Source organism: Ylistrum balloti, unplaced genomic scaffold (genome assembly GCF_031769215.1).
Source record: "Ylistrum balloti isolate Yb309-2 unplaced genomic scaffold, AGI_CSIRO_Ybal_v1 Utg370442, whole genome shotgun sequence".
In the NCBI taxonomy this organism is placed as follows: domain Eukaryota; kingdom Metazoa; phylum Mollusca; class Bivalvia; order Pectinida; family Pectinidae; genus Ylistrum; species Ylistrum balloti.
The window spans coordinates 52,325-71,653 of NW_026782295.1; the positions used below are offsets into that span (position 1 = coordinate 52,325).

At 33.7% G+C, this 19,329-nt stretch overlaps 1 protein-coding gene across 1 annotated transcript; it reads left to right on the plus strand.

Moving 5' to 3' along the window:
- Nucleotides 1–4,529: 4,529 nt before the first annotated feature.
- Nucleotides 4,530–14,864, plus strand: LOC132554754 (differentially expressed in FDCP 8 homolog A-like). The gene is made up of 11 exons (XM_060219063.1): nucleotides 4,530–5,037; nucleotides 6,627–6,724; nucleotides 7,355–7,504; nucleotides 7,884–8,028; nucleotides 8,295–8,359; nucleotides 8,816–8,915; nucleotides 9,206–9,333; nucleotides 9,671–9,784; nucleotides 10,181–10,402; nucleotides 11,910–12,019; nucleotides 13,053–14,864. The coding sequence occupies exons 1-11, from the start codon at nucleotides 4,530–4,532 to the stop codon at nucleotides 13,120–13,122; spliced, it is 1,710 nt and encodes a 569-aa protein (XP_060075046.1). The 3' UTR covers nucleotides 13,123–14,864.
- The last annotated feature ends 4,465 nt before the right edge of the window (nucleotides 14,865–19,329 follow it).

Sequence of the window (19,329 nt, forward strand, 5' to 3'; positions counted from 1 at the left end):
GGAAAAATTCTTATCCGAGTTAATCCCTTAATTTTATCACAATTTTCTCCGATATAAGATAGGAAAAAGAAAGATTGAGAAAAATATCTGTGATTATTTTTAATATTGAAGGCAAATGGGAATTGATAAAGTAATTATTTTAGTTATGGGTTGTGTAAGTTTGTAAAGATGCTTGGCATTAGGGACCAACACAATTTTTTTCTTAAAAATCTGTACTTTTATTCTTCTTTGTTGTTGGATTTGTTTTGTTATTTATATCAAGTGGTGTGCCAGGCTCTGCAGGTACAAAAAACAATGTTGGCAAAGATCAAAGGTCAAATGTCCTGACAATTTATTACCTATAAAAATGGACTGAAATAATAAACTTCATTGTGTCCCTCATAAAAATAATAACAATAATCGTTACAGTTATTCTATCTTTTTATGAAAACCTCCAGCTTATAAATGGATCCCATTATTCTGGAAAATCAAACAGAACTCATTTTTCAGATATTAATGATTTTATTTCACAGGAATAGGTCAAAATATTGTAGGTATGCTTCTTTCATTTTTAGAATTAACATTTAAATGCAGTTCATAGACTCGCAGCCTTACTGGAGATTTGATGAAATACATAATAAGAAATTGCTAGGGAATGTTAAAAAGCATACACATAGAAATCTAATGAATAAGGTTTGATAGCCTGGCAGTGACAATCTTGTACTGGTTAATCATTGTCTAAATGATAAGTGTTTTATTAAGATAAAAATTATACTAAAATATATCTTGGTGATACATGTTATCTAGCTGTTGTTTTGTAGCTGATGATTCTTATGCTCATATTGTTCTTAACTTTGAATGTTAGATGTATTTTTATATGAATGGACACCACAACATACACAGAGTTGTTCTATTATGATGGTAGGTATCTGTTTAATCTTCCTGATATATGTCTATCACTACATAGTTACTTGTACTTCATAAGACACATACAACCACAGTTACACACAAATGTATTCTACTTCAGTTGTATTTCTTTACGACACAGTTATATAGTGCAGGTAATACTACAATATGTACCTGTATATACATTCGTGTGATTGTCTGGTACTAATTTATAATATAAGTAAATATTTAGGGCCTATCTCATATTCTCTAAATGAATTAAAAGTCAGTCTCTCAGGGCAATAGTAATGCGAACAGGAGCTGTCTAGATTGGGATGGTAGCAATTTCCACTGGCATGGTATTCCTAAGGAGTGGACTTCTCTAGTGTTTGTATCAGTGACAGTATACCTGTCCTAGGGACAATGATTTACTAAGTATGGATGTAGTATGTTCGTGATATAAATTCATATGTTAACTGTTGACAAATGGAGGTGCCTTTATTCTTATTAAATAAATGCTTCACAAATCATACATTTTAATTGTTATTTGTTGTGATTATTTTACAGACAGTATTATCAGAGCATATTCATCAGCATCTGTCTGTATTGTTGGGCAGTGAAGGTGCCACTGAATACAGTACTGTATTAGGTATGAAAATAAGGATGACATACTCTTTACATGAGTAGACAAGATTGATAATAGCCAGATTAAAATGGTTTAAAATTATATTGAGTATTGCTAAAGCAATACATGACCCCTACCAGTCCCCAAACTACACTGTAATGTAAAGATGGTGCTACAGAATACAGTAATGGAACAAAAATGCAATAATAAATGATGATCTGATAGTGCAGTTTCAACACCTTTGTGTAAAAATGTTTTGGTCTTTAATGTGTACGGCTAGAACAAAATCCTGTAAGGAATGAGGCAACTAGAGCACTAATTTTTTCCCCCTCATCTGGCCTGAAGAGCACAATAAAATTTGTAAAAAGAAATGACCTTGACCCATATTCAAGGTCACATGGATTAAATTTGTTGAAACCTTAAGATGACATATTCTGATTAACCTATAGGCACAGAGGTCACAGGGGTCAAATTTGTTAAAACATTAACCAAATGGCCTAGCAACATATTTGGTTAGTAAATCTCTTGGGTGATGCCTGACAATATTTGCAAAAAGAATTACCTTGAACAATATTCCAAGGTCACAGCAGTCAATCAAATTCTGTTAAAGACTTCTTTTGGTAAACCAAAAGTCTGAGAAGCAGAATATCTGGTAGAAAGACGTTTCCGTGTTAAATCCACAGAAATTTTGAGGAAAAGAAGAAAGAAGTGATAGCTACCTTAGCACCAGCTCATAACCGTCACTGTCTAGAGCCGAATGTTAGAAGCTGAAGTTTGTTGTGGAAATCAGTTAAAATTAATTTGGCATGCCCACTATGAATGCCAATGGTGCCCGTGCTGATGTTTTTGCAATAACATTGATTGTATGTTTGATAAAAATTAAATAGGTGAGTGATACAGGCCAAATTGACCTCTTGTTCAAAGATCATAGTAGTGACCTTAATCTTTACTCAATTACCCTAAATTTCAAACTCACTGTAGACATTTTCATGTTTTCAAAATGTGTAAATGTGGATAGGCTTGATCAAGATCCTGTTGCAACACCTTCTCTGAAACACCAAAAACTGTAACTGAAAAGAACAAAGTACAAGGAGCTCCAGACAATTTGTTTAATCAAGCACTGGTAGAATATTGTGAAAAAAACGACAGTACATTGAATCCACCTTATGGATATGCAAAAAGTACCGAAAAAAATCTGCTACAGAAGACTAGAGCGCTGGGCCCTAAATCAGGTAAGCAAATACGAGATAAGGTTTATTGAGATTGAGATTGTAAAGGGCAAACTACCATACAAAGTAGCAAATACCAGATTTTATTTCTGACTTTTGCACGGGAGGATGGTAGTATATTTGCGATTGATAGGACGTTCAACTTGGGAAAATGCTTCGTTGTTGCGTTTACATAGAGTAGTGCAACGTAACAGTAAGGGACATCCGATGATGCTGGGACCATTGTTAAATCAGATAAGATAAGTTTATTTCCGGCTGAGGACTTATATACAAGTCCTCTATACCAGACTCAAAAAATACAATATGCAAAATATTGAAATATTAAAAACATTGTTCCAATTGTTGCTATATTGGAATAGGAAAAAGGAACATATATGTACCAGTCATTTTTACCAATGTTAGAAGTCAAATAGGAACCCAAATTATATCATAGGGTCATCAGAAGAGAGATCACTGACGCGTTACAGGACTGTTTTCACTATACATCATTTTTGCTGTGAGCGAAACAAATTCAAGACAACTTGAGTACAATATGTATCATATACTTATGAAGTTAGAGGCATTCCGAAGAGTATAAGTATGAGATATTCCGAATGTTTTGCTTTTACTTTCGCTTTGTTCGAAAAGTCGTAGTAAAAAAACTTGCTTGATATGTCATTTGCAGATTATACTTACCTATTATAGCAAACACTGGTCGTGTTATATGCAAAGCAGCTTTACAGCCAGAAAAACTCGCGAAAACAAAGTCCAACAATTAAAATTTTATTTCCTTTTTAGAATTAAGAGTTATCTCCCCTATTGGGTACGCAACAGCAAAAACTTCCGGGAATCATATGAGCGACACAAACCAGGTAAAAGACATTCATTTGTGTATTTGTAGCTGTATATGGTCACAAAAAACACATGTTAAACACAGTGGTAAAAATTATTAACACTGAAATTAACAGCTTGTGTGTTTAGAAGCCAGAGCCAAACGAACTTGATGATTGACTAGTTTTGTAAAAATAAAAAAATATTGTATTGTGCTGTTCCACTGAAGTACGACGTATTTCAATCTGGCTTTGATCTTGGCCTAGATCAGCTACTAAAAGCTAAACCCTTTAATATAGAGTATCATTACACTCTATAAATATCAAGTAATATTTGCAGTCTGGAATTCTACTTCCGTAAATATCTTGTGTTACAAGACAGAGATGTAACATCAAACTTTCAACAGGTTTGGTACAACCAACCATACGAGTAATAGTCATGCACTTGCGTTACAGTAACTACATAAAGTAATAAATTTGTTACCCAAATACGGATATTTTAAGAAGACATAATTTTTTTCAAAATCATTTATAAAAAAAGAGTGCCATCTTTTTAACATGGCTCAATAGCCAATGTGACATTGTATATACATTTATAGTACCTTAATTTATGTTAAAATGACAATTTATATTCCTAACTTCGTTCTCCACTTACTATTGTGTATACCCATTGGGAGCATTCAGTGCAAATGGCTTATATATGAGCATGGATTTTCCTGTGTTCTGTACAGCCACACTATAATCAATGGAGATGCTAAAGTTTGTGCTTTTACAAAAAGGCCATACAGTTGAAGTATTAACTATTTGTGTCAAAAATGTACAATGTTATATTGGTTATTAGGTCAAAATCTTGACACTTTCTTTTGTTGCAGTTTTACCTTTACATTTGAATAATTCTGAATGTTAGAACTAAAGAATACTTATTTTTTTTAATCATCTAGTTCGTTTCTATGCATTCATATACAAATAAAACATATGAAGGACTTGCTTTGTAGAGCTGTGATGAATCAGGAGGAGGATCTAGAGCATGCTAGGTTAACTAGTACATCTGTTCTACCTCAGCATCAAAGGACATCTCTGACTAACCCCCAGGGATCAGCCGGGGTCATTCATCGCATTGAAAGCAATACCGCATCAGTCAAACTAACTGGCAACATCTTGACAGGACTGTCAGACTCAGAGGAAGAGTTCACATCATCTGGAGGTGAATATGATGAACCCCAACAAGAAGAGGAATTAAAGACTGAACTTCAAAAAGCAGAAAACAGTGGCTTGCCAGATGAAGCAAGCTGTATTAGTTCAGATGTGTTGTGTAATGATGAGAATACAGGTCAAAATGTCAGTCCTGTTGATGATAGGGATCGATCTAGCTCTGCAAGCCAGTCAGAGGAGGATCTGAGGAAAGACTATGAGAAAAAACGTTTTAATCCATTTGACAATGACATTCACATGGAAGAGGATTATTTTAATACATCTACTGACGCAAACAGACCACATAGGAAGCCGTCAGGTAAAAGATAATGATATACTGCCAGAATGTTATCATATTTTTTAAGTCTGAAGATCTTTTACATTTCACAAGTCTTAAATGTGCTTTTATTTGTAATTTTATGATTAATTTGTCATCAACAACAAAACCTGATATCATATGAACAGAGATATAGGTATAGTGATGGTGTTAGTATTTATGTAATTAACTGTTAGGCTTCAAAATAACAAAATAAGAAACATGGCGGAACTGGAATCCAACGATCTGTGCGTGAGTGAGCTAACGACCCTCTAAGTCTCCAGACCCTCGATCAACGGGTCCCAACATGGTTGCCATTTTGTAGCGGGTGGTGTTGTTCCAAAAAACAAAACCGTTGGGTTCGTTCAATGTTTAATTGATTAATCGATGTAAAATAGACATTCTGGAATATACAATAAAACATAATCGAACACTCACACAATCTCTCGTTACATATTCAACAATTATACTTCTACGTTTGAATAAAATATATGATCCAATGATATACTTTATAACATGGCCATTCTAATAGTAATAGAGTAAAATCACACTTACAACATGTATTGTGCACTTACGTACAAGGCATATACAAGTTCGCAACACTCCACAATATCACATTGTTGTCAGTTATAGTAGAACTACAAATAAGAAATAACCTCTTATGAAATTTACAGAAGATTTCAGGAAAGAAATGCATAATGCTTATAAATTCATAAAGTATAGGATTTATGAAGATTATAATACATATACAACGTTGATTCAAAATATTACCCTGAAAGTTCAGTTACAGTTAAAACATTATTGTAACAATTATATTGTTCATACAAACACTCATCACTCACAGGGGAGAATATGTTAGAAGAAAAACTTTAACTAGAAAAATATAAGGTTAGAGAAAACTTACAAATGTACCCCGATATAGTAATAGACATATATCCAGGAGAAACTATCAACCAATCAAACAACTTCGTCAAAGTCCGTCAAATGTCTTGTGTCCAGTCGGTCAGTGAACACTACTCACGTACAAAAGTACATACATATACACTACACAAATAAAGGGACACGCTCGCCAATACGTATAAATGTTACGTATGCAGGTAAAACGTGACACTAACGATGTGTTTGCGATGATAAGTAATACACACATGTACATAACCAGTACATATATATATATATATATATATACTACAATACAAAATAAAGATACTGCAGGAATCACTACCAGTAGACAAGATATGACCCTATTACACCTTCATCAGACAAAAGACCAGTGTAAAGCATGTTAGTACTTATATATACAGTGTATGAGATAGTAATGAATTGACAGGTCTTTGCAGCTTTAGTATAATCTTACGTACATACACTAACTAGTAAATAGCGTGACAAGATGGTGATAAGAATATAGGGAAAATATGTTGAAGTGATAAATTGGTGATCTTCCATTTCTACGTCAGGTGATAACAACAGCTGTAAGATAAATCTCAAAAAATCAAAACTGATTTTAAATCTTTAACTGTCTTTAAAAACTTAGAGTATCTGTGTCACACAAGTAATCAGTGTTGACTGACATTCTTCATTCATCCTGTTTACAGAAACCAATTCCTCATGGACCAACCTTTCTGACAACACAGATGGTGAAGTCACATATGCTGACTTAGGTTTGGCTGAGGACCACTTCTCACACCCAGAGGTTTAACTTTGCTGCTATTACATCCAATTGTTTTACATTTAATTGATTTGTGTATTTAGAGGATTATTGATATCAAACATTTTGTCTCAACTCTTAAAAGTTTAAAGCAATTCACGTTAATAGGGTTTGAGTAGTATAACACTCAGTGGTTAGTAAAGCATTTGATTCATTGCAATGTTTTGAAATCTTTCAGAATTTTTAATTTTGTGCAATACCTTAATAATTGTAATAAAAAATTGTTATGAAATTTTTCTCCTCATGCTCTGGCTTACATGTTGGTCCCTATGCCCTACCACATGACTTAAGGTAAATTCACTTCTGGAAAAGATAGGTGATTGTTACATGTGCTCCTGATTTCCTCTGTTACAGAATAATGTTTCTTTCTTGCACTTTTAATTTACTGTTGTGAAGGTTTGGTATGAATTTGAATTTTCTTTACTATCATAAAAAGCAAAGAGGATGTTTGTTATTTTCCTCTGAGAATGAGTATTTGCCTAAGTAGTATTGTGACATGACATCATTTCCTGGTTGTTAGGGATGTTTGCCCAAAGTATCATTGTGTCATTATGAGGTTGATAGACACTAAAGCCTAAGTAGTATTATGACATGGTGTTTTGATCTGGTTGCTAGGGACACTTTGGTCTAAGCGGCACAGAGGAAATGGAGATGGCTATAGAAAACTGCAAGGACATGATCTTACAGGTGCCTCAGGACTCGGACAAACAGAAAAACCTGGTTCAGAAGCTGGTACAACTCCGACTGAAGCTGCAGGAAATCAAGGTAAATGGACGATGATGGTAAAATAGTGATAGCTAGTGTTAGGACATTGGTATTGATAGTAGTAAATATTGGATTAAAAGATATTAGTCATGAATCATGATACTTTGAAACCAAATTGATGAGATGAGGGCAAAATATGGATGAAAGCTAGTTAGCATCCCCCCATGCAAATTCTTTTTATCTTTCTCAAGTTCATAAGAAATTCTTTTGTGCTTATCTTGAAGATATTGTTTTTAAGAAATGTCATCAATTGATTTCTAATAATGTCAGAAACTGTGTTGTACAATGATTGCTTTTATCCCCACATGCACTTGATAAAGGTTTACAGAAAGCACCTTGTTTTTATCTCTACTTATACACACTTAATGTCCATTCACAGGAGGGACCATTGCCGATGGAAGATGACGTAAAACTTGCAGTTGGACATAAGTTTAAATGTCAGACAAGTAGCAGTAGCAAGCATTACTGTGAGAAATGTAATGCCATGATTCTGGGAGTTATACAGACCTGGTTTAAATGTACAGGTGTGTAGCCATGGTAACAGTCGATCAATGTAGGTCTATATACTGGGTAATCAAAATAGTAACAATAGATTTATGTAGTCATGTTTATGCTTACCGTAGATCTTATCATGTATCTTATAGTGATGTATTACATATTTTACAATGTTGTATTATGTATTTATTGTATCATATTATTTATTTTATATTATGGTACTATGCATTGCTGTGTTTAAAGTCGAGGAAGACATCTGAGACATTTGTCAGTTCATACTAATCTCACATTTCAGAATGTGGATATAGTTCTCATGAAAAGTGCTTGAACATGATCACAAGGACATGTGCCAGTCTGAAAGTAAGTATATCTATTCTCTATAGAATTATGTCTGTGTGATAAAGCTGCATATGATCACCAACAAATATACAACATAAAATTATCTAACACTTAAAGCTATGGTTTGATGTTCCAGTGTAAAGCAATAGAGCTGCCACTTCACACATAATACTTTATCGTTTGGAATGTTTACTGTATAAATTGGTATAAGTTACTTATGAAGAAAGTGAAATATATCATTCCCTTTAATTTCTTCCTGATTGTTCTTCTATGTCACAAGGTCATGATTACATTTGATTCATTATTTATCATGGTTGATGGATAAGGAATACACTTCAGTATGTAAGTATATTGAACTAGAATATGGGTTATGGGTTCTATCATTAATACAGGTAAGAATTTTGTGTTTCCTTACAACAGATAACAAAATGATATCAGCTAGGAGGTATAATATTGAAATGTTTCCATCTTTGGTAGGTACTGGAAAATCCAACATATACCAATGACATATGCCCTACACGGGGCCTGTCCTTCCAGAATTACAGATGTGCTGAGTGCAGGGCCCCAATATCATTTAGTAAGTATCTTCCTAGTGTACATGTAGTTTACCACTGTTTCTAATGGAATGGTAAAGATTTGGTCCTGGGGCAACTTACCTGCCTCTCATCTTAGTGAATATATATATATATATATATATATATATATAATTTTATGTTACGCCAATATCTTACTTTGATGGGTCATAATATGACATTGTTGGTTCTGTGAAACTGTTCTCATCCTAAAACTTTTATTGTAAAAGATATCCATGTACTATCAAAAATGTCTGGTTTGAATTATCAATAATTTTGCCCCTGTGTATATTAGAGCCTGGATTCAGTGAACCGCGACTGTGTGACTACTCTGGTAACTATTACTGTGAAATGTGTCATTGGAACGATACCATGGTCATTCCTGCCCGCGTCCTCCACAACTGGGATTTTGAACCTAGAAAGGTAATTTAATTTCTACACGAAATGTTTCTATCCATTGAACAAAAAAATATACACAGACTTCAGTTAACAAGATTGTCTTTAATTTGTAGAAGTTAATTGGCACTGTGTAGGCTCTCTTATCAAAAAACCAATTTCTCAAAATAATATAAGACTTGAGCCTATTTTACTTAATTTGTTTCTAAAGGTGTGCAGGACACCTGATTATAGTATCACACCTCTTGATTCTACATGAGTGTCGGACATTAAATAACTGATTAAAATATCACACATTTGATTCTATGTGGGTGTTGAACATCCAATACCTGGTTAAAATATCACACCTTTTTTATTTCTACAGGTGTGCAGGGCATCCAAACAATATCTAAAGTTGATGATGACAAAAGCTGCCATGCAAATACAAGATGTCAATCCTATGCTCTTCAGTTTCGTTGATGAAATAAATGAAATCAAGGTAATTTATGCTGTGTCTTTCAGAAAGGCACATCCTGTTGTACGTTTGATGAAGATATAATCTACTTGTGATATCAACATTTAGCAGAATATTCTTTTGGATCTGTATTCAGTATTATTAAATTGAAATCTCATAGTTTTCTATACAGGTATCCATTTTGGAGTGATTCAAGTCTTAAATTACGTATATGCTAGTTTTTTGAAAAATAGTAAAGAATATTACACCTACATATGTTCATTTTCGAACTTTTGAAGTCTGAGGATATTCAAGTTTGCTTTTTTTGTCAACAGTAAACAAATGTTTTGCTTACTTTCATCTTCAATGTAGAGTATCAAAAGTCTTTAGCACAGCTGCTACATGTGTTAGATTAAATCTTTGGAAATATTTTTTAACTAGAAACTCAGGGAGGAGATTCTAATCATGAAAAAATACCTGCTAGTGTGTGGAGATGCTATGAAACAGAAATTTTTATTGCTGCTTCGAGAACGACAGCATTTTGTTGAGAACTGGGACACATATTCTATGAAAGACCTCCTGGAGATTCAGTCTGATGTCCTTCTGGGTAAACTTGTCTCCATCCATGCTGCCTGGGCACAACACATCAAAACAGACTGTCAGGTAAATATAATTAATTAGTAGCTGATATACTACAATGACTACTTTCATCTGTTGTATTACTGATTATTAATGGTTTCAATATATTTTTAAGGATATCACATGTTCTGGTGAGAGTAACAAAGGAAGTAAAAGGTTTGGGGTTCAATATGGCCATCTCTTTTATACCAGGAAAGTCTTAGCATTTTAGATAAGTCTGTGAAATAAGCAAATACTTAACAGGTGATATCAACAGTTTTGCAAAACTGATGTAGATCATCCTGACCTGTATTTTACCCACTGACATTGAGTAAGATTTCACATGAATATTTTCATGTTTTTTTAACGTTAAAATTGGATGCAGATATAACATGTAATGAGAGAATTTTACAGATTACGAACAACTCAAATATAATCATGATGTGTTGAATGTTCTGTACAAAAACAAAACTGAATATCTACATGCCTCCCATCATTAGATCCATATCACTAATATGCTTGACGTGAAAGCTCATGTCTTTAGAACAATTTTATCCATATCACTAATATGCTTGAAGTGGAAGCTCATGTCTTTAGAACAATTTTATCCATATCACTAATATGCTTGAAGTGGAAGCTCATGTCTTTAGAACAATTTTATCCATATCACTAATATGCTTGAAGTGGAAGCTCATGTCTTTAGAACAATTTTATCCATATCACTAATATGCTTGAAGTGAAAGCTCATGTCTTTATAACAATTTTATCCATATCACTAATATGCTTGAAGTGGAACCAGACAGTCATTATTTATACTTCACTGTACTTACTCTCTTTTCTTAAAAACTTTTTATATTTATCTCTTTTTTTAAGACCGTTTTTTTAAGTATTGTCCCCTTTCAAAAAAAATTCTCTTGTTTTTCTTGTGGTGAACATCTGTCAAAGAGGTAGATGGCTGTGACACGCAAAGAGACATTATAATTGTCCCTGCTTGATTCTCAGCATGGAAAGGGGAGCCACTTGTCAGTATAATGTGACTGGATTTGTACTTTTTTGGAATGTAAAAAAAAGTATTTTTTTTTGTACTTTTCAAAGCAAGTCATCATGATTGGTATACTTTGTTTGTACTAAATTTGGACTCTAAAATTTTTAGATGTACATTTTTACTACACAAACTTCTCTGGACTTTGAAATATCCCAGAGTACATTTTTGCGCTAAAATGTGTGTCATTTTCAGAGTACTTTTTTTGTACTAAAGTTTGTCATTTTCAAAGTACTTTGTTTTTACCTTATTTGAACTTAACACTTGTCCAGGGTATATTGTTTCAGTGTGCTGGCACTGTCAAAGCATTATCCCTACACAGTGTTCATAAGAACCTAGTTGTTGCAAGGACAGAAATCCTTAGGTAAACAAAAAGGAATTTACCTGCATCATGTACCAGTGATAAATTTAGAGTTATGTTCATTGTCTTGTCAAAATTAACTACTTTTTGGTAATTCTTCTCTGTTTGATAAAAAAGATAATGAGGCTATACTATTGTTTTACTTACAGAAATGCCAAGCAAAGGGATTTATCTGTGAGCTCTGTGAGAGCAAAGAGATTTTGTTCCCATTTGACAACATAGCAGTTGTATGTGCCAAGTGTTCCTCTGTTTTACACAGGTAAAATTTATAGTAGGTGTCACACAGGTAAAACTTTATGAGAGGTGATGATCCTATGTTTTACACAGGTAAAACTTCAGAACAGGTAAGACATGATTTACACAGGTAAAACTTCAGAACAGGTAAGACATGTTTTACACTGGAAAATCTCATTAACAGGTAATAGTTCATTCTTTAACACAGGTGAGTTTTAGCCAACTATCATCAAATATAGGGCTGTTAAAATCGTCTTTCATTGGTAGTCTGTCTGTAATAATCCATATTATTGCAATTTCTTCAGAAGTACTTCAGGGATATTTCTCATCCATAATCGAGAAGAAGCTAGCTTGGACTTAGAGAGTTGAACATTGTTATTGCTATTTCTTGAGATGAACAAGAGGGATGTTCCCCTGTCCTTAGTAGTACATATTTAATATTGAGTCTGATCATTGCAAGGTGCGGCTGTCTTGGATTTGAACGGTTGAAATTTGTTATCGCTGTTTCTTGAGATGGAGGAGAAAGATACTTCTTAAACTTGATGTTTATGTTCACCATGGTCCCTAGTTGACAGTTGAGGCTTGTAATGGCTATTTCTTAAGAGGTGCTGAAACAATAATTCTTAGGTGTGATACATAAGTTCTAATCGGTTCTCTGACGTACTAGGTCTGTTATTTTTAGTCTGATCAATAAAACAAAATAGAGGATAGACAACTATCTTGGATTTTGTCAGTTGAATCTTTTTATTGCTGGTACTCAGAAAGATCTTGTTACATCTTTCTTAGGGTTCATATGTAGGATTCCTTTGTTATGAAATGATAAAGAGGAAAATCGGGCAAGTGGTAAAAAGGAGAGTTTTGCATAAAATTAGTAAAGGTCATTGACAGTACACACCAAGGTCCCCTGGTTATAATTACATGTAATTCTGTTTATAAGTATAATGTGTCAGACTATTTGTTCGTGATTGGAGGTATTACTTATCAATACTCTATTACACTGAAGACTATCAAAATAACACAACCATGTGTGTTGAATGATTCTATATCATATTTGACAGGCACTGCTTTGCCAAGAGAGGTGCTGAATGCCCTAGATGTGAAAGGAGAAGCAAACGGAAAGTGAACTGATCTCTGTGGTCAGCGGTTAACATGGTGCTAATGGTGTTTATATTGCATAATGTTATTGTTGTATGCATTTCATACCTGACTGGTACAAGTAGGTCTGAAATGAAACATGAATCAATATTGCTTATTTAAAAAAAATTTACGACTTGTTAGATTATTTGTTTTTTGTATGAGAAAATTTTTTTCATTAGCTTAATATTTGAAATTAAAAAGATTACAGAAAAGATTTAAAACACAGAACAATATAGAGCAATGATCAACAAAACAGAATAATGCTGAAAAAAGGAAAGCAAAGAAAGGCTAAGAAATTAAGAAAAAGCTTTAAAACACAGAACAATACAGAAACGTCTTGAAACCCTGAAAAACCAAGAGAAATCTTTTTTAAAAAAATATTGTTACTTTTACCTGACAAAAATTGGGTCTCTATGACTTTCTTTGTAAGTATTTAAAATGAAACTGTATTAAAACTAGAATTGGATTCCTTGAATCTGTAACATCAGTGTTTATGAATATGAACCAGGAGATAACATGTGTATTTGGTATACAGTAATTCTATTTGGCTAATATCTTCTTGAAGCATAAACTTATTTAATAAATGACGTGATAGTAGAAAAATTGATACAGGTAGATATTGTTTGTGTTGCTAAAATTTGATGGTACTAGTCTTTCATGCTATTTGTTATGTATATATTTTTGTTGTCACTAGTTTTCATTTGTGACAAATAGCAAATATTCATCCTGTCATATCACCAGTATCATGCCATGTCATAATCTTGAAATTTCCGACTGTATGTTTTGAAGGTTTAAAAGAACAATTAAGAAATCGATACATATTTCAAGAATGATACCTGAGAATTTGTTGTTCTGTTAAGTGTGTGTGAAACCAGGGACGTATATATCAATATACGTCACTGGTGAAACTGATAGTTTGATATTATTTATAACTGTTTTTGCATTCCTACACTTTAAAATATCTTGTACTGTTTTAAATCTGTAGAAATTTGTTATAAAATACCAATAAAATCCAAATGTAATATCTATATAACATGTGATGCCCAGAAACAATTTCCATTCTTCCACAGTCGCCTTAAACATAGATTCTGTCAGTCACTCCTGGAAGGTACATCAGGGATCCCATGAGATGTGTGCGCATCATTAGCAGGCATAGCATGTTTAGTTAGCAAATAGTACAGAGGGAACTGCGTTCCTCTGACTTTATATCGCCTTTTATACTTTCATTGTCTGTTTTATACCCCCAGAGGCAGATTATGGTTCTAGATTAAAGACTCAATACAACCTTAATCAGTTAAACCAGTGAACTGTTTTTGAAGGTGAATTGTAACTAGCTATTAGATACTGGTACTTTGGTAACTGTTCTACAAGACATTGTCTTTTATTATCTAATGCCTTTGAAGGGGACAAATCATCCCCTTTAGTAATATGAGAATTGATGCTAATGTCTAGGAATCAGTGCTAATGTACTTAACTGGACACAATTAAGGTTTAGCATGAGGTCATTGTTTGGCATATTAACATAATGATGAAATTGTGCATCCACAATAATCGCTGTGTAAGATACATGCAGAAACTGTCAATGCAATAATATTTGAGCGTAATGATATTACCACTGAGATGTATATATTTATGGTAACCATGTGTGGTTAAGGCTGTCCTTTATTCCTGGTATTTTTAATCAGGTAAAACTGTTATATGGGAAGTAAATGTACATCCCTATTTAAATAAAATCTGTGATACATATCTACTGTTTTCTTACTTATTCATTATACTACATACCATCCAAAGCCTGTGTGTACACTCGGCCAATTTTATTTATTTATCATGTCTATCCTATGTCTTTTACACGTCTGATACGATTTTCTTGCTGACTGGAAGGAAAAGCATCATGACAACGGTGTTAATTTACCATCAGTGTCCACTTTCAACATGAAGTCGCTGCATTAAGATAAGAACTTTATAAAGTGTTAAAGCATACATTGGTATCTCAATTTAGTGAGGTCTTTGGACATGCAACTCAAATTTAATTTTAATCCATTTTAGGGAGAACATTTTTGGTGTGGATTTGATAACTGGGCAGAACTTGTTAAATATATTAAAATTGATATGCAAAATCTTGTAAACACCTTGACCATCCATTTTTATTACCATAAAAACAAGTATGGGTTTTTAATGTATTCATATCATTTCTCAGAAAGAAAACTAAATTTGTAGAAGATTGCTAATGTAAAACATCAAATTTTGATAAATTTAGAATTGGCAAGAACTCCTTCAAACACAGTCAGAGTGTTCATTGTTTTACAGTTCCTCATTGAACAAAACTTTTCATCATTTTTATAAAGTTGATTTTTGTTCAGTTTCTATAAAGTATAAAAAATACCGAGAAATCCCAGTAAGTAATATCACGTTCTCAAATGAGAACAGGGTGTTCAACGATGGAACCAACAGACAAACGAGCATCAAATACGCCCAGCTTCATATCACACAAAGAAATAGGATATTTCTCGGTGAAATCATTCAGACGACCATGTAACTTCCCCATTATTATATATAAAAGATTGTTGAAACGAGTTGTGTAAAACTCGAAAAAATGCACTTAGATTATTTTTTTCTTTTTTTTTTTTTGTTTCCATTCAGCCATTTTTACTATCCTTTCACATGTGAAGAACATGTTCTCTGCCGAATGTAACATGTAATGGATGGTTCTAGCACCCTATTCGCCATAATTATTTCAAGGGAGAGGTAAAAGCTGGTTGGACAGCGAACTTAGCTAATATAAGGATAAAATATTTCTTTTACATATTGATCACAATAATATGATATTGAACTTAGATGAAAAAATATCGAGTTTATTTGTCACGAAATGAGACACATTTTTAGAATTAGAGGTGACCATATCGTACATAGAGACGAGACTATTTTATCAATTATAAAAGTCCCTATGATATTTTGTAACAAATTCGATCTCAGTACAGGTTGTGATAGTTCAGTGTGATGGCACTGTAAACAACCGTCAGTGACCCCATACTGCATGGACGCCATTTTTTTTTATATGACTAGCTTTTTGCAAGGATGTCAAATCCCAAACAAATTTACCTGCTGTACATGTGACACATTCTGAGGTATGTCTGATTATTGATGAAGGAGACATCGATGTCTTTACTTACAGTACACTTGAACAATTGTTGTGTTTGGTAAATTGTTGAAAAAATATTAACAATACGAGTTGTTATGTCGTTTTATTTCTATAAATGTCACGCAAAAGGATTTTTGACAGCAGATGTTTGTTCCTGTTTAGCAATATAGTTTTTTGTTTATGCCAAGTGTTCCCATATTCCAAAGCGATAAGATTTTGTACAACAGATAATGTTCGTATCATTCCGTTAAAATTACAGAAATCTGACACAAAAGGTCGTGATGACCTATAGCCGTTGTATTTCGTCCGTCGTCGTGCGCCATGTGCAAACATTCTATTCAAACGAGTTCGTCATGACCAAAAGGCCCAGGATACTATTAGGCCTGTACCATGCTTGGGTGATGGACTATCAAGTTGTTTTTCAAATGAATGACATTGACCCAATTCTACGGTCACACGAGCCAGATGTGCTAAAACCTTTACACAACTTCTTCCTAATAGTTCAATATCTCATGTTGCTGATATTGGCTCTGTTTCATGCTTGGATGAAGGACTATCTAGTTTATTCAATTGAATGACCTTGCCCCATTTTTAAAGATTACAAGGGTCAGATATGTTTAAAAATTCCAACGACAACGTCTCAATATCTTATGTCCGACGACTAACAAGCTTATTCAAAGAATTGACCTTGACCAACTTGTTAAGCTACATGTTTTAGATTTTAGAATGTCTTCTGTCAACAAGCAATAGCTCCTGTGGCAGAGTGGTTGTGTTTTAACGTGCATAAGAAACTGGATTTAAGGTTTGCAGAAACTGAACGAATAAAGTCATCTTTGTAAGCTCTATAACAGACGAGTTATTCAGACCCATTTGCCCTCTTTTTTACCCCTTCTATTAAAATATTCTGAACTTGAACTGTTTTATTAATTAATAATTGTTGCTACTACTACTACTATTACCACCACCACCACCACAACGACAACAACACCAGCTACTACTACTACTATTGCTACAACTACTACTACTACTACTACTACTACTACAACTACCACTATCACTGCTACTATATCTACTACTACTACTACTACTACTACTACTACTATTAATACTACTACATTGTTATGTATCTAAAACGATCGACCAATGGTAACAAACTAGTGTATACGTACACACCCGTCACTAGTGGGTGTTCTATTTATATAACACGGTATATGAATATGTATGACCCCTGGAGTTTTATTTCTATTGTATAGGCTTTTGTAGGAAGCAGCTCAGTTCTACAACAGACACAGCAGTTCCTCACACGTACGCGGATGTTTTTTCAGCGTGATGTTAAAGATAAAGGAAGTGAGAACATTATTTTTTCTAGGATTCTTTTCATTTTGGATGGTTGAAGGTAACGAACCTCTTGTTTATTTTTTATTTAGACCACTTCTAGCAGTCGGTGTAAAATTATATAACTCTTATTCTAGATGCTATTACAAAGAACACAATTTCCTTTTCTTTTCCTTAAAGCAGCGAACGCGTTTATCAAGTACTTAATTTATATATCAAGTAATAACGAAATATTTTATAATTTTACATTTGAGCTGTTATAACAATGTCCGAATTATTTTCAGTTTCATATTATACACATTTGTACATGTCAATCATCTAGTGTCAAAGATACATGTACAAATATGAAGGAGCAAGTCTAGAATTAAACTCATGATTATGTATTGCAGTGAATTAAAGTACCAATTAAGCATGTTGTGTGAGTATGTAAATCTTACTGTTTTGTCAGTTTTACTAAATATAATAATTGTGTCGGTAAAACGATTTATAGATCAACTATATCAATTATAACAGTGTTGTACAAGTAAGTTCGTAGATATCCCCCCCTCCAACCCCAACCCCCCCAAACCTCACGCACAAACACAAAATCTGGGATACATTCGACTGCCTCTAGTTGACCGGCCTGTTTTGATATGCCATTAACCTTCCTATGATAAAAGGTATACATTAAACGCTGATCAATTTATTGTCTCATATTTCAACCAAGAAATTAATGTTTCTAGGTTCAGAACAAAAAGTTTTACTCTTGATGAAACGAGGGGCCAACAGGAACCTACTGGATCTTTGGAGCACTGTCGGCGGTTTTCATGACAACGGGAATGGCAGTAGCCAGCCTATATCCAGCCTCCTCCCTCTTGTCACTTTCAGGAGCAAAGATATTGATTACAACGTAGGACACGCCCCCTTAGATAAGGCAAGTTACCTGTACATGTATACGGAAATGTGTCTTTGTATGTTTGTTATGAAATTGAAATTGTCTAGTGTTTACTTTCGTGAAAGAAGACCGCCGAGCTTTGTTTTCTTTTTGAAATATAAGCACTAATTTAGCGTTAGTTGGCGGGTTCAATATAACTCTGAACAAATGCTTTGGTATATTAAAGCTGCTTCTCCTACAATGGAGCAAAGTCTGCGATCATTTGCAGAAGGCCCGTTTTCCGTAGGCTAGGAAATCGAAAGAGGGAATTAGATTTGAAAGGGTGTCTATATTGTAATGTGACCTCTGTATATGAATGAGTTGTACAGGACATATCCCAACGACTGAGTTTCTATGTAAAAGATACTACGTGTTAACGAAAGCTCAAATAATTAAAAAAAAAAAAAAAAAAAGACTGAACATCTACCTGTTACATCTCCGAATTTCGATGTGAACAGTTGTATGTATTATCATGTTAATATGAAAACCCTCCTCTGATTTCACATACGATGTCATTAGCAGTGAACCTTGAAGTAAACGTTTAAAAAGTTCTCCCTCAGAAACGTTTCATAAAATGTAAAAGAAGGTCACTGGGAGCACTAATTAATTTGTCTTTTGAAAATCAACAAGCGGAGCTGATCGCGGTTTTGTAAGTAATTATCTGGAATGACGCGGCTAATACAAAGAATGACTCGAATAATTACGGAAACAGCTACAAGCTTTTAAATTATGAATCCTGGAAAACATGAACTCTACTATAGCCAAATGGCTAGAGAACATTCCATATCTCACCAAACTAGAGTATTCTTTT